The sequence below is a fragment of the Dioscorea cayenensis genome, chromosome 26 (genome assembly GCF_009730915.1).
Source record: "Dioscorea cayenensis subsp. rotundata cultivar TDr96_F1 chromosome 26, TDr96_F1_v2_PseudoChromosome.rev07_lg8_w22 25.fasta, whole genome shotgun sequence".
Taxonomy (NCBI): Eukaryota; Viridiplantae; Streptophyta; class Magnoliopsida; order Dioscoreales; family Dioscoreaceae; genus Dioscorea; species Dioscorea cayenensis.
Window position 1 is genome coordinate 368,749 of NC_052496.1, and position 16,724 is coordinate 385,472.

At 32.4% G+C, this 16,724-nt stretch overlaps 2 protein-coding genes across 3 annotated transcripts; one reads left to right on the forward strand and one right to left on the reverse strand.

The window, feature by feature from the left end:
- Positions 1–252: 252 nt before the first annotated feature.
- Positions 253–6,183, reverse strand: LOC120253114 (type IV inositol polyphosphate 5-phosphatase 3-like). Of its 2 annotated transcripts, none has more exons than XM_039261399.1 (11): positions 6,059–6,183; positions 5,824–5,929; positions 5,696–5,746; positions 5,157–5,244; positions 4,917–5,021; positions 3,238–4,078; positions 2,535–2,719; positions 1,521–1,629; positions 1,147–1,289; positions 801–1,040; positions 253–463 (listed from the first exon to the last, which is right to left on the reverse strand). In XM_039261399.1, the coding sequence occupies exons 1-10, from the start codon at positions 6,086–6,088 to the stop codon at positions 812–814; spliced, it is 1,887 nt and encodes a 628-aa protein (XP_039117333.1). In that variant the 5' UTR covers positions 6,089–6,183; the 3' UTR covers positions 253–463; positions 801–811. The 2 variants fall into 2 exon arrangements, with proteins under 2 accessions (XP_039117333.1, XP_039117332.1); XM_039261398.1 differs by having other exon boundaries at positions 5,824–5,974.
- Positions 6,184–14,629: 8,446 nt separating this feature from the next.
- LOC120253032 (3-ketoacyl-CoA synthase 11-like) lies at positions 14,630–16,538 on the forward strand. Its single transcript, XM_039261276.1, has one exon. It carries the CDS (start codon positions 14,771–14,773, stop codon positions 16,214–16,216), a length of 1,446 nt encoding a protein of 481 aa, XP_039117210.1. The 5' UTR covers positions 14,630–14,770; the 3' UTR covers positions 16,217–16,538.
- Positions 16,539–16,724: the final 186 nt, after the last annotated feature.

The window sequence follows — 16,724 nt, forward strand, 5'->3', positions numbered from 1 at the left end:
TTTCTCTTTTTTTTTGATATAATAGAAAATATTAAGGTGAAGTTGTTGTCATGAATCTTACTAAAAAAAGATTTGAAGTAAGAAAAGACATCTATTTTTCATGCAGGCAGCCTGTAGAAGTTTGGAAATACAAGTTATACATAAATTTAGAATCCTTGCATGTCTCTGCCACTACTACTACATGGTTTTATAATTGTTATGTCATCCATAACTCACAATAAAAAAAGTTGGAACTCCTGTTTACAAATGGACTGAAACAAAGGAACTCTACATTAGAAGAAATAGACAAAGCTTTTCTACTGTACAGAGTGACGTTACTTAATCAAACTGCACAAGCAATTGACTTTCATCAAAGCATAACCTTATTTGGAAGAGAAAATTGACATTCTCAACAAAATAATTCTCATGTACACATAAGATGAGAGTGAAACCTTGCCTACAGCTGAGTCAATTCTGTGATTTCCTGCATAAAAAAAAAATGACCAACCCATAATTTAAACGAGATAATTTACATATGTAGGCAATTAATACTTCTCAAATTACTCTCTTCAGCTAGTTCTAAGCATGCATCTGCATAATTTATCAAGAACCTTCATTATACCAACAGACATCAATGATGTGCTTATAGAATAAACACCGCAAGTCCTTCTGGAAACTAGTTATTTTTCATATCTTGTATAAATTAAGATGTGATGATGGCAACAAACTCAAAATCCCTGCCAGTGGGATAGCAACAACAAAGAATTAATATACAGTAATGATATGGCTTGCCAAGCATCCCTGTGAAGGAAGATACTGACCTCTCCAAGCTTTAGTTGTGGTCCATTCCTGCACCCACATCAAAGTCTTGCACCATTTCACCTTCATCTTCTAGCTCCGCATTGGTGAAAGTGAGAGCTCTCTGTAGCTTTCTGGGACATAATACCTCAACCTCGGCCATGTAAATGGCAGTGACGGGACGGTGATCTGAAAGCTTTAACTTGCTTGTTCTGTAACTCAGAAGCCTCAATCCTTTACCATATGAAAGGATGCGGTCACACCTGAGAAAAGACGATATGGTTACTCTCTTAGTGTTAATCCTGGTCTGAACATTTATTTGTTTATTTTTTTATTTACATTGCCTACGTTCAGGGTGGGAGTTCTTACCAAGCAGGTGTTCTTCTGGCACCCTTTAAATCATCCCGAATATACTTCTCTGAATTAACTTCATACTTATATGTAGGAGGGAAACTCAGATCACCTTCTGTCCAACCATCGAAAACACGCCCTTTCTTCAGCTCCTTCTTTAACTGCAATCATATTAATTAAGAAATTGAAATTCTTTGTTTATTCTGGCAGAATTGTCCAATATTGTTTAATATAGATCACTGACACTCAATTCAATCATTTCCTCAAGATGAATGATTTGAGATCTAAAGCACACGCAATAAGAGTTTGTATCAGAATAGGTGCTATCTTGCTAATAGTTATAAAATGAAACAGTCAAGTGGAAAGGAGATAGTGGTTACTAGGCAACTCACTTGATCCCACTCTGCCAACTTGAAGCACTCCTTTTTTGAGATAAGATCATGTGTTCTTTCATAAGGTAAGTTGATGCGGTAATTCAAATCTCCGAGCCAAATTATCCTTCTGAAATGATGGCATCAGTTGCAATAAAAATGATAAGAGATTCACAAGTTCTCAAAGTACAAAAATTACTGCTATAAAATGCACTTGTATGTATGACAATGACCATTTTGTGGAACAAAGGGCTGCCATGCCCTTTGGTTACTAAACTGGAAAAGCAAAGCAAGACTCTTCAATTTTCTTGCAAAACAGCACAATGTTGAAGGACCAACCTGTCTTTTCTACTGGTAGTTTTCTTGAAAACCAGACAGTAGATAACCAACATCAACAAAAAATCAGCTCACTGATATTGCATTATTCATGCAAACAGAAATAACTGGGCCGAAGCCCCTGGCAGATATTTAACAACAAACCTTCCGTGATCATTCCAAAGCATCAATATATGTTCCATATAACAATTATCTGAGGGAAATAGATCATGATAAAGAACAATATTATTAATTTGGATATAAGAAGCTGATTGATGTTTCTTGGAAAGAAAAGCCATAATACGTCATTGCTCAGAGATAAAGCTCACCCCTCCGAGAGAACCCCTTTTACTACAGCTTTTTTAGTTTCTCTTTTTCAAATGATGCATTTGTGTGGATATGGTAAATATCTTTTCTAACACTTAATTTTGCTCTTTTAATTTTAAATTATGAATAATTTGTCCAGAAAGTATAACAGTAGGAAGGTGTTCTTGATACATAAGCTGATTGGCCCAAATGTCTTCAATAAGGATGGCCACACTAACATTCTGTCCTTGAAAGATTGAAGGGAGTGAGGATAATCATACATATAGGGAAGAATTGACATAGCAGGCAGAAGATAAAGCATAGAATAAAAATCCTATGGTCCTTCAAAAAAGAAAAGAATACAACAATAAACATGAATAAAACCTCAATGGAGGTGAAGTGTTCTTTACTTACTCATGATCATAGATAACTTTAGGCAATTCCTTTGAAGAAGCTGAAGTAAACAGTGTTCTACGATGAATTTCTTGGACATCAACATTTCTTCGAAGTTCATCCCCATCCTTTTCGCCTGACGTTAGATGACTACATATAAAGCAAAAAAATGTTTGATCTATAGACATGCTGACTGATATTGATCCCTGGAGAACAATGGAAAGTTCTAAAATAAATATTTTATAAGCTTCATAAATGTATTTGCTAATGAAAGTATCAAAAATGGATAATGTGCCTGATAAGACATATAAGATACAAGAAGAGAAAATGGCCGCTGAAACCACAACAATGCAAAATGTAGGTTTTCAAAAGATTATAGACAAAGAATAACAAAATTATTGGATACACTTTATGACTTTTGACAGAATATGCACTAGTCTACCAGTGAAATTTGGCATTTATATTGCCAGTTGTCATGTTGATCACTAAGCAAGACTTAGATATCTAGATAAGTCTTGGCATGTATTTTCTTTAGTTTGTGTCACTCCTATCTAATGCAAAACATGGAAGGGAACTTTGTGATAAATGAACACATTATAGCAAGAAAAAAGTGTTCTATGTTTATATTTTTAAAGAAGCTCAGATTGTAGAAGGTTGACTGATATATTATTGAGAGATGCTTGAAAATCAAGAGAATCCTTCATATATTCTGGAAGAAACGGACCTTGTTGCCAATGTAACCCATGGCACCTACACCAACAGTAGATACTTTCAAGTTCTGAATATGCTTGCGCAGGCTTCGACGGACCCATATTGAAAGAAAAACCCCAACCATTTGCTTGCTTATTATCCTTATAAAAGACGACCTTTTCTTTTTACATAACATGGCATCCAGGTTAAGTTCAGTGATCAGACTTGTAATCGGAGAAACCTTGTTATCTCCTTGAGATGACTTAAATGAGCTATAGGTTTTAAAAGACCTGAGACTTTTTAGTGCTTTTGAGCCTTCAAAATCTGTTTGATTCAACAAATTCAATGGTTGTTCTGGCCAAATTAAACCCGGCCTCTCCGAATAGCTGAGGGTCCTGATTAGCCTGGTTTGTTGGGCTATTGATGGTTTAGAATTTCCTACCGCATCCATTAAAGCACAATATGGATCTTGTAATCTCTTTGAGGTATGCATGCCAAAGCCAAATTCTTGTGGAACATCAGCATGAGTCCTAAGAGTGTCATAAGACGCTGGATTGCAATGTGAACCATCTCCAGTTTCAGTGAATCCATCTTTGTTACCCATATGGAAGACGGATGAGTGTTCTTCCAATGGATGAACTTCCTCATCACCATCACTGTCACTTTCAGGCAATATCTCATCTTCAATAGCAAGAACATCAGCTGATGGATTAAATCTCGAAGGTGATGGAGGATCACTGAAACATTTATACTTCGGCTTGGCCGGCTTTATACTATTCAGTGTTTTACGAATTAGAAACTCCCATCTCGAGGCTGGTCTGTGGTCCTCGGCACCAAATATATTGCCAGCATTCAACGGGACAATCTCCTGAAAACTGAAAACTCAATGTCTAAGTTGCAAATTGTATTTTCTTAAAACCCATCAGTCATCAAAAAACTATCCAAAAGATCAGAAATGTTCCAGGGTTTGGTATATTTACATATCATACAAATACAAGAAAAAGTGTGATTGAGACACTATGAGGTCTTATTATCACATCTCTCACCTTTACAATGCTTTATTTAGATCCTAAAAACATGCCATATTCAAAAGAAGAGATCAATACATTGAGGGGAACAGGTTCTTTTATTGATTTTATAGGATTTGAGCAATTAAAACAGAGTTTATCTAGTTAAATCAATTTTGGATGCTCACTATCACCTATTCATAGCTTTTCATGCAGATAACCTACATGGTTACAACATGGAATAGTTCACCATTTTCTTTTAGAAACACTTGGAACAAATTGACAGTCCACCAGAATCTCTCATTTTCATAAGATATTGTCTTCCATGCTAGATTAGTGTCAAATCCTTAATATGCTTGTCCAAGACTGCACAACATCTTCATTAGAAAAATGGCTATAATTGTCACTGTCAGCAAAGTATACACAGCATAATTGAGAATGCATCCACAAATGGCTTTTACTCAAAACTGTGAGGTGCTCAATTGTCATATAATGGCCCATCAAATGCCCTTCAACTCCTTGCACTTTACAGGTTGCAAAGTAATATTGGTGTACACTAGTATTAGTGTGATAAGATAGTGCACACTGCAATGATTATAAAAGAGTAAGTGCAACTAACACTCACAGGATTAATGCTAAGAATAATTTACAAAGTTTATCACTCCGTTGAACTACCACAGCACCTTAACATTAAGAGAAACCTTACCCAAGCACATAGATATCAGCAGGCTCCTCAATATCCAGCCACCCTGAGATATCAAGATCATCAGATGGCAGTTTCCCTGCAACATTCCACGTCCCTACGCAAACCCTGCAAGAGAATATAAGCTGCAGATCAGGTCAGAAGATAACACATATACATCTGCAATAGAGACATCAACATTTGGGGGCTTCACATGAATTTATATTAAGCAAGCAAATGGATACAGGAATACAGCAAACAGGCCTGAGTTCTTTGGTATTTATATATTGTGAACGAAACGTCTCTGACTTTCTTCTCCGTCCCTTGAAAGGCATGTTCTCAGTGGAGATATCTACAAAGCAGAGCAAATCAGTGAAAAAAGAGACAGAAAACAACCAGCAACCAACCCATACTACACAACCTCCAATTCCAAGCTTTTTCCTTCTAAGTGCCATCAAGGTTTTATTCAACTTTCACATGACTATACCAAATAAACACACAAATACATGTTTTGTAAAATTTTAGCTAAAGTCTAAAGAGCCGCCAAGAATCATAGCCAATTATGCCAACATCACAATGAAGCATCTCATTCTCACTCGTCTGAGACAATAACCATCTTCACTAACACAGATTCTACAATTTAATAAGATCATACCAAAAAAGGTTCAGCTTTGGATAGATGCAAAATATGTGCTTTTAAGCCAAAATGGTAACAAATTCCATCACTGAGAAAGAATTGAGCAGGCAGATGAAGGACAAACATCATTGTCAAGAACCACAAACACCGAAGCTTAGCACATTACCATTAGATTGAGCTCCAAATCCACCGATTCTCCCCTCCCCATCACGCAACTCTGCACAAAAACCAAATCAGCAGCAAGAGAACCAATCATCGAACACCTCGCAGTCAAAAACAAAAACAAACAATGACCTTCATACTCAAACTCGCTCTCCGTGGTATCCCCCTCATCAGCGCTAAAGTCGGAGTCTTTCGTGCTGATATTGAGCCATTTCCGAAGCACAATCTTCGGCCAAAGCTGCAGGCATGCGCAATCGAAACAACAAACTTCAACCCAACTCCGCTGCAGTTGCCCCCCACCATAAAAAACAATAAACCATATCTTCCAACTTTTAATGGAATTTGAAATGGTAATCAAGAACATTACCTCCTTCTGCTTCCTTCCCTTCTGCCTCATCTGATTGAGATTTCAATCCCAATTCCAATTCCAATTCCAATCACACGGCTTGCTCTCCTTCCTCTTCTCCTTCGTCCTTCTCCAAAGTCCCACCTTTGTTCTATAAGAACCAGAAGTGACAAATTCTCAATGTCGCTGTCTTTATAATAATAATAATAATAATAATAATAATAATAATAATAATAATAAAGTGAAGGGAAGGAAGTGCGTGTGGTCCCTCAGTCATGCAGCTTGCTTAAATATTAACCAAAAAAATTACCATTTTAATTTATAATTTATATATATACTTTTAATATTAACCATCATTAATTTTTTTTAAATGTGCCACTTACCTCAGCCAAATATTTTGAGGAGTTAATATCTTAAAGTCTCACATAATTAAAAAAAAATAAATCATTCTTTTTTTTGTTGAAAAAGTCAAAAAATCACAATGTATTTTTTTTAAAAAAAAATTTGTACGAGTACGAGCACATACACGAAAAGAAGATAACAAAATAAAACAATAAAAACATTAATAACAATAAAACCAATAAAACAACAACTGAAATTGACCTCTATGGAACATGAATTGAAAACAAAACCACTCCATCAAAAATGGAGAGTTGATTGACAAGCAGTAAGAAAATAATGAGACAATCACAGTAGGAAATTACTATCCCTTGGTGTTGTTACATATATGGTAACAGTTTAAAATTTTAAATAAAATTTTAGATTAAAATTCAATGAGTTTTTTAATGTATATATTTTTATAGTAAAAATTTTGTTTTCGTGGATATTAAATATTGATATAGATGTGGCTTGAGTCAATTCATTCTAACAAGTTCTTCTTGTTTCAGACTATTGTATTTCTCCGTACTCTTTTTATTTTAATAAATTTCTGATTTATCCACTTTACTAAAAAAAAAATCATCCTAACAACTGTGCTCGTCTCTCTTATTTGATTGGATATATTAAAATTAAAAATGTAATTAAAAAAACATAAATGTTAAAGCTTTAACTTCATGAGCCCACTTTCATATAATGGAACACATAACATATTTTAAATATATATATATATATATATATATATATATATATATATGCATGCTTTTAATACATGATTTATTCATATTTATTAAAATAATAATAATGCCGAAAATTTTTATATTTAAACTTATTTTTTATTTTAACATAATTGCAGTTTATTTATTTCATAAAAAACCTCTAATATACCAGTTGAGGAGGCTTAAATAATAATAATAATAATAATAATAATAGGGAGATTAACCTACTTGAATAGTACAAGCCAAAGATCACGTAAAGGTTGGGAAAGAAAACGATATTTAAAAAAAAAAGAAAGAAATGGGTTGCTAAATAAATAAAAAATAAAAAAATTGATAAAATAAAACAATTATTTGGATGTCCAATAGGTTGTACTTATCATGAAGATAAACAATTAGTTGGTGGACTGAGATCGTGAAGTTAAAGTTTGGGACCACGAGTTCTTGTGGTTGGTGTTCACTGCCTTTTTTTTTCTTTTATTTGATGGTTTTGTGGTAAAAGGGATATGCATGTGATTTTGTGGACAAGAAAAAAAGAGACTAAAACATGCAGCATGCATGCAAATGGCACTTTCAATACTAATTTTAATATTTAGATTTTTCAAATAAAAAAATTGTTTTTAATGTTGGATTATTTTTTAAAGAACAAAAAAAAAATTTAAATCTTTTTCAATGAATTACAATAGCTTAGTGCATTGTTACTTGAATTATAAATAAACAAATTTTTATATGAGTTTCTTATAAGAGAATGCGGATTCCTTCCCCTCTAAAGTGTATGTAATGAAAAGAATTTATTACAATTTCAATTTAGCTTATTAAAAATTTTCAAAGTCGCAGATATATAGTAAACTCTAATCACACTATATAACATATGACAAAATTAATAAATCTCAGTTAAAAATTAACACTCGTGAATCGATCGATCACCTGGACTCATAATGCTCTTAATAACTCTTTCATGGTAGCTAGCCGCAAAGAATGTGCTTATTGTCTTTTATACTTATTCAATGAGAAAGTGGTAAATTTATACACATATATATATATATATATATATATATAAATTTGTCATTAATAATTAATGATGGGCTGATTTAAATCTTATGATCTATCAAAGTCTAACATGTCTAAATACTTCTGAACATGCTTAAATAGTTTTTATCAGAACTTTCGGTGACATTGATGCAGTACTACGCGGCAAACGAAATAAGAAGATTTTAAGAGTGACCCAATATGTTTTTAAGAATGTTCCAAATATACTCACACTTGCCATGCTTTTTGGGCAGGCAATACCATAATGCAGTAATAATAATAACAATAATGATAATAAAACATAATAATTGAAAAGGGCCAAGACCATGGTCATATTGTCTTCTATTTATTGTGTCAATGAATTAGAATAATAATAATAATAAATTTATAGCATCTAGTGTTGAGTTGGTACATTAGTTTTGTTCTGGCAATTGATGCAATGATATAAGAAAAATCAGCATGATTTGGACCTTGAAATGTCAAAAATAAACCTTGAAATGTATAATTGAATCAGTGTTTATTAATTGTTTATTTAAAATTTAGATATATTTTCTTTCCTTTTTAAAGTTTTACAGCTTTTGTACTGTAGTGAATGTTTTAATTTATTAAATACACACCTCAATTGTATACATATTCTTATATATGTATTATTCCAGACAAGAACATGATGCCACCAAACAATTGCTATTGATGTTGGGTATTGTGGATGAAAGCGAGTCACCCAATACTCTTTGTTTTTTTTTTTTTTTAAAGTGGGACCAAGAATGATATTCTTTAATTATATAATATATATATATATAGGATTATTTTAACATGGACATTTATAGATAAAAAATCTATAAATAGTCATTATTAACCGTTGGATCTTGATTCAAAAGATAATATTAATGAACAACAGTTACTATAATAATATATACAGTAATTACTGTTTAGAATAGAACAATAAACAATTATACTGTTTATCAATGTATGATAATTGGACACCCATAAATTTTTTATCTATGGATGTGATATAAATTCAATATATATATATATATATTGACAAATATAAATAATCTAATCCACGTGTGAGGGCAAACATATACGAAGAATATGAATGCAATCGCTACAAATATATATACCCTTACCATGCATGGGTTGAGCTTGGAATTCACCTTCTCAGTGGGACACAATTATTAGAGGACCTAGTGCTAATAGACCAAATGAATTGGTTTAAATAATTAATTTTGATTATCTCACTATTTTTAAGATCAAAGAAAAAGTAAAATTATCGTTATCATATTAAATTTATGACTCTGTGGGGTGTAACTTTGCATCTGAATTTTATTATATATATATATATATATATTGAGAATTATAAACAAGCCACCGCCCCAATGGAAGAGTAGTGAATTTTATTATAAATGAATCAAATTGAATGTAGATTTAATTATTTACATTTAAATATTTATATATTTTTCTCGATGCATTTTACCAAATTTATAAACTTTTATTAATTTATAAAATTTAAAGACGTTCTTGAAAAGACTTGGAAAAACGAAGCCTGTTTCAATCTTGGGCTAGGCTATAACTTTGGGCATCATATAATGGGCTTATTGCTGTGGCCCAAGAAGCCAAAATGTTTAATCCCATTGAATCTCTTAAAACTTGAATTAGTAACTGATAATAAAGTAATTAAATTTAATTAGTTAAGGACTTGAAGTTAATGATCATATTGAAAATTGCAATATTAATGTATGATAAATTTAAAAAGAAAAACATAGTTCTAGTGCATGAGCTCAAAAATATGATAAATTTAACTTCATTTCATTGGATTAAACTCCTTGAATTTATAGATAGTTTTATATGTAGATAATCTAAACATACTCAATAATTTATTTGAGTAAATAGTTAATTTTAAGCCAAGTGAAACACTGAAGAAGTAATTCCAAATAAGATTAGCCCCAATTAAAAACATCTTTGTCACTATGAATAATAATTAGTACATCAAAGACATTAATATATTTGAAAATAACACTAGTTTAGTTAAGTTGTCCAGTCAATGCATTAAACATCAATTGAGTGCTAAAATGTCACATCACAAAGACTTTTAAAAATTAATAATAATACTGTTTTTCTAAAATACCTTTATAGTGTGCCAACTGCCAAGACACATTTTTCTTTAAATTAAAATCATATAGATTTTTTTATTCTAAGAAATTAAAAGAAATAAATATTGGGTGCATGCTCCTTCAAGTCAACTATTAATTTCTCACAAGATAAGAATGATAGATAAGTTCAAAGAACCATGAAGTTAGCCTTGACTCAAATTTGGAATTTGGCATTGTTCATTAAAGTTGAATCTCTAATTTCCGGTGGATGTTTTTGTTTTTTTTAGAAGTTTGAAAATTTCATACAAATTAATAAAGGCCAACCACATTCACATTGTCATTGACTAATAAAAATTTATTTATTGTTTTTTTTAAAGACGATTGTATTTAATGGGGCCGATATCACTGGATTATAATTTTTTTATTATTATTTTTATAAATATGTTTAATTTGGGTTACAAATAATTATAACATATAAAAAATTTGAGATTAATTATAACTTCCACCTATGTTACTAATGAAAATGAAAATGATGATGATGATTTGCATGATTTATATTAATTCTAAATAAATAAGATGCTAATTTAATTTTGATGGGGTCAACAACTCGTGTGAAGACAAATTCAATTTATGCAGTTATGTAATTAATTATTTTTATTTATAAATGAAGATATAGTGAAATGCACGATCAATAGTTATGTTTAAGAATATGGAAACATAAGAAATGATAATTAAACATCTTGTCAACTTCATTGATTCGGAAATAGTTAAATGTCTTTTTTATTTTCATAATTGAGATGAGAAAATTTTAAAACAATAAAAGCTTGAAATATAAAAACGATAATGATGTGCCTTAAATATATCGAATTAGAAAACATTCAATAAATTATACAAAAATAATTAATATTATATATTATTTTTAGAGAGATAAAGAAATAAAACAACAAAATTTGGGAATGACTAATTATCTATCAGAGAATATATGTAAATATCATATTTAAAAAAAATTGTTTATTTATATACGATTATTTTAATTATATTAAAAAGTTACAATTAAGAATAACATTTATAAAGCAGTTATGCCCTTAAAGGTATAATCAAATCTAAAAAAAAAACTATCAAAACTTATTTTGTAATATCAAATGAAATCTCCAAAAATTTTGACTGAAATCATTTAAAAAATATTGTCTGATATTAGCCATGTGTATAGAACGACACATAAATCATACTTAGATTAATTAAAAGTTAAAATATTAATAGTTTTTAGTGCCAATTTTGACTCAATTAAGATGTTATCCCAACTTGTTAAAAAAACAAGTTTATATAAACATCAAATAAGAGTCATTTGTTAAGAAAAAGGAAAGAGTTAGGTCATATGGATATATATATATATATATATAGGTGAAGCATGTGATTACATTAAGTATTTTGGAATTTGGAGAATGTCATTCAATCACTTGATGTTGTCCGGTGCCAAATATTAACGCTAATTAGGTCATTCATTACTCATTAGACCATAAAAAATGGCAATGTATGTGCTAGTGATGCTCCTAACTATTTGTGAGGAAAATAAAATTTTGGTTACACTTCAAATAGGTTATGTGTGTGTGTGTGTGTGTGTGTGTGTGTTTAATAATAAAAATAAACAAACAGCTTTGATTAAAACAAAAGGTTAGAATGCTATTCATCATTCTAAGGGCTGATTTGATATAATTTGAAAAAAAAAATAGTATTTAATGCTTGACGATTTTTTCAAATTAATAAATAAAAAAATAAAAAAATATTTAAAATGGAACAAGTAAAAATGACCGAATGAAGTAATATTTATTTCAGTATTAAACTCCAATAATTAATAGACAAAATCAATTACACGATTATCTAGTTGACATTTCATTTTTCTCTCTATTCAAATGTCACACTTTCAAATTTTACTAGTGTTCTTCAATTTTTACAAAAAAAAAAAAATAAAGTATTTCTATTAAATATCCATATTTTTTATTATTTAGTTATATTTGATAAATTATATTTAAAATTTTAAAATAATTTTAAGAATGTAAAAATAAATCAGTCACTATTGTACCCCAAAGGAGCAATTAATTCATGCTTTGTTTATAAGTTTGAATTATAATTGTTGAAAATTAATTTTTATCCAAAACCTATAATTTTCAGTTTTGAAAATACCTTTTAAAAATTTGAAAAATTTAAAGGTCTTTTCCTAACTGCGAGTCAAACACCTTTTCAAGTTGTCTTTGTCTTTAGCTTTTAAAAGTAAAAACATTATTATTTCTTTACAAAATATAGACCAAAAAAAAAAAACCTAAATCAATTCCCTGGTGTTAAATGGGATCAAACACTGAAGCATAACCATGGATGGTGGAAGTTAATTATGTTGCTACTGGGGCACACTGTACCTCTCAACCCACAATACTCGCCTGCAATTACTGGGCTGCTACCATAGTTAATTATCTGCTTTGGCTAATGATTTTATTTTTATTTTTTTATTACCATGAGGTCTTTTTTATAATATATTTGGTCTATTAACATAAGGTTTTTTATAAGATATTTATATCACGCTAAAAAAATAAATTCAATGGTTGTGAGTCTGTTTGAGTCTGTACCTCTTCTTGAACATTTTCCTCAATAAATTCATAGTTTATCTTTTTTTTTAAAAAAAATAAATAAATTCAAATCTTAATTTATGCATGATAATGACACAAACGTGTCAAATAATTAATTCCATATATATATATATATTTAATATAATTTATCAATATTTTATAAAAAAAAATAAATATTAAATTTAAAAGTTTGTCCTTGTAATTGGAAGATAAGCCGATCAAACGGCTATAAATATAGAAAGGATGAGTTCAACGAGTTCACGGAATTAACTTTTGGATATATATTCATATCCTGTTCATCCTTTTGTTATTTTGATAATATATGTGTTAACAAACAACCATACTATTAATTTGAACAGAGGAAAAGATAGTACATTGTCAAGCTAGTATATATATATATATATATATATCTATTCATATCTTTGAAAAAAAAATCAAGATTCTTAAATATATATATATATATATATATATGCACTTTGTACTTAGTTCCTACTTAATTTTATTACTTCATGCTGACAAGTCAAAGCATCAGTGAAGTTATAAAACAGAGACTAAAACAAGTAGCCATCCAATTATATATATATATATATTTATTTATATATTTTGTGAATAAACTTTGTTAGAGTTTTTGAATTGGTGTTTATTAAAAGATCTCATCACCAATAATACATAAGACAAATTACAGAGTGCAAATGTTAATATTTTAACAGCAAGTGATTTATCCACAATGAGTGAAGATTTTATTAGTAACACAAGACATATAAAATGTTTAGATTTTAACATGTGAATGAGTTTCCGAGAGTTGTCATCTCAATTTCTAGAAGGATGCTAAGTTCAAAGAATAAATGGAGTCATCCTCATTATAACCAAAGTGCACTTGTATTAAGATATTTTCGCACCAAGAAAAATTTATGGTTCACAGAGAAATTAAATGGTCACCAGCCAACAGACTGATGGAACAAATCAGCAAGCACATCTATATAGATTTCCAACTTTTTTTTAAAAAATTTATATTTTAAGTTTTTTATAATTAATTAATATAAACAAATTAACTAGCTAGATATATATGGTTAGAAGTTCTGTGTCTCACTTAAATCATCCATGCATGCACGTAACTACATTTTAAGTTATTCAAAACACCACCTTAATTTTCAACTAGCAATTTTTATAATTAATATCTTGACATGTGGCCATTTTATCCCTTAATTTCTCATAATAAACATAGGCAACAAACTTTCAATCCACGTCACATCGACAAGCCAACCTCCTCTAATTAAAAGAGACAATGAAACAGAGTTTGCATGCAAATAGCTAACTCCTTAATTTCACGTAAACACCAGCCTTGGATTTGTCTAAAAGCAAAATCCATGCAGATCAGTACCAAACTAAAAAAAGATAAATTTCTCAATTAAATATTTTCTTCATCAACTTAATTATCACAGAAGCATAATTAAAAAACCAAACTTCCAAAGAGTGCTATATATATATATATATATCAATCAGCTGGCCATCATAAATGGCAGCCAAACTTCTCCAATATTAACAATTAAACCAGGCATGCACTGAAAACACCAAATGACATTAAAGAAATCACTTGATCCAAAGCTGAGATCATTTATATTCTGTCCTTTTTTTTTACCATTCACAACGGTTCCCAACTCACCATTAAATTATATCTTACAAGTCACAACCCAACCTTCTCCTCCTCTTCTCCTTTATTAGTCCTCCAAGTAGGTTGCTCAATGAAGACACCTAGCTCAAAGCTGTAAAGCATTAATGCCATGTGACTCTCTCCACTCATGCATATATATAAAACTCCATTAAACTATAATTTCTCTCCATAAACATACATATATATTCCTCCTCTTTTCCTTCTCTAAGTACTACTTACTATAGACTATAGTCATGAAGCTCAAGTCTCTTCTATCCATCTTCACACCCATACAACTCCTCCAAGCCTCCTTCTTCACTCTCTTAACACTCAGCCTAACACTCCATGCAGTCCTCTCCTTCACACCTACTCTCCTTAACCCACACCTCCTCCTTCTCTCCCAACACAAAGCTCTCCTCTTTTCCTTTCTATACTGCATCATTCTCACCCTCCTTGCCTATCTATGCACTCGCCCACGCCCAGTCTACCTCCTCAACTACTCCTGTTTCAAACCTGACCATGACCGCAAGTGCAGCTACGAAGTCTGCGAATACTTCGTTCGCCGGAGCAAACGTTTCTCCGAAGTTAGCGAGAACTTCATGCGTGGCATTTACCTCAAGTCCGGCCTTGGCAACGAGGCTTACGCACCACCATTCATCTTCCAAACTGACTACGAAGCTAGGCTTCGTTCCGCTGTTCAAGAAGCTGAGGAGGGTATGATCACCGCCGTTGACTCTCTCCTCTCCAAAACCAACGTACCTATCTCCATGATCGACACTGTTATCGTCACCTGCGGTATGTTCACCCCCAGCCCATCTCTCGCCAGCTTGCTCGTTAACCATTACAAGCTTGGCGACAGTGTGAAGAGCTATAACCTCAGTGGGATGGGGTGTAGTTCCGGCGCCGCTGCCGTTGATCTCGCCGCACGGTTGCTTCGGAGCGGAGGGAAAACAGCGGGTTACGCGCTCGTTGTCGTCACTGAGAGCATTAGCTTGAACTGGTACTTCGGTGATGACCGGTCAATGCTCGTGACCAACTGCATCTTCAGGGTTGGTTGCGCGGCGGCGCTGATGACAAACGACGGCGCGCGGCGGAGAGACGCGAAGTTGGAGCTCCTTCACTCGCTGCGCACGCACCACGGCGCCGACGACTCCGCGTACGCGGCGGCGTACCAAGCCGAGGACACGCATGGGAACGTCGGCGTGGCGTTGAAGAAGGACTTGATCCGAGTCGCCGGCGAGGGGCTGCGATCGCACATCAAGAAGCTGGCGCCGCGAGTGCTGCCGGTGGTGCAAATGGTGAACTATGGTTACCGGGCGGTGATGGGAGCGTTGAAGAAGGATGGGAAGCCGCACGTGCCGGACTTCACGACGGCGTTTGAGCACATGTGTGTGCACACGGGTGGGAAAGCGGTGATTGAGACGGTGGGCCGGTTGATGAGGTTGAGTGATGACTTGACTGAACCAGCTCGGATGTGTTTGCATCGGTTTGGGAACACGTCAAGTAGTTTGGTTTTCTATGAGCTTGCTTACTTTGAGGCTAAGAACCGGGTCAAGAAAGGGGACCGGGTTTGGATGCTGGCTTTTGGGACAGGGTTTAAGGTCTGTAGTTTGGTCTGGAAATCGCTTCAAGATTCGTGCATGGATGCTGATAATCCTTGGATGGATTGCATCCATAGATACCCTGTTAAAGCTTGGTAAAAAGGCTAAGCCATATGACATTAATACTGTGCTTATAACGATGAAGAGAAAACACAAGAGTAAGGCATTGGTGATAATAATAATAAAAAAAAAAAAGATAAAGAGATGGTGGTAAGTGATACATACTGGGGGTAATTTACATCTTTGTGAAGGTGAAGGTTAGGGATGGGCTAAGCCAACTTTGTTATTCATGTTAAAAGTTGTTAATCATATATATTCCTATTTGTTTTCATAATGTTTTGTAAATCTGAAAAGCTATAATTATCAAGGAAAGTGGGAGTGAATGAAGCTCAAGAGTAAAGTCACCACTTTTATTGGTAAAGAGATTCACTTTGGGTAATAGATCCTTTCAGGAAGTAGTTTCATGTGAATTAATTGTCGCTTGGTACACTACACACTGGGGACCAACGTGGTGGTCCTTTAGCAGCAGCAGTTTCATTAAAAAATTTTGGAAAAGAATCATCATATAATGGAATTAAGAACAGGAAAAAAATGATAGAGGGCAAAA

Excerpts from the sequence above, each read along its gene's own strand:
- LOC120253114 (XM_039261398.1), bottom strand. The coding sequence starts at position 6,088 with ATGAGGCAGAAGGGAAGGAAGCAGAAGGAG. Across the intron at positions 5,975-6,058 it reads AGGGAAGGAAGCAGAAGGAG|CGGAGTTGGGTTGAAGTTTG; the intron begins GTAATGTTCTTG and ends GGGCAACTGCAG. Across the intron at positions 4,079-4,916 it reads GCTGATATCTATGTGCTTGG|TTTTCAGGAGATTGTCCCGT; the intron begins GTAAGGTTTCTC and ends TTGAGTTTTCAG.
- LOC120253032 (XM_039261276.1), top strand. The coding sequence starts at position 14,771 with ATGAAGCTCAAGTCTCTTCTATCCATCTTCACACCCATACAACTCCTC.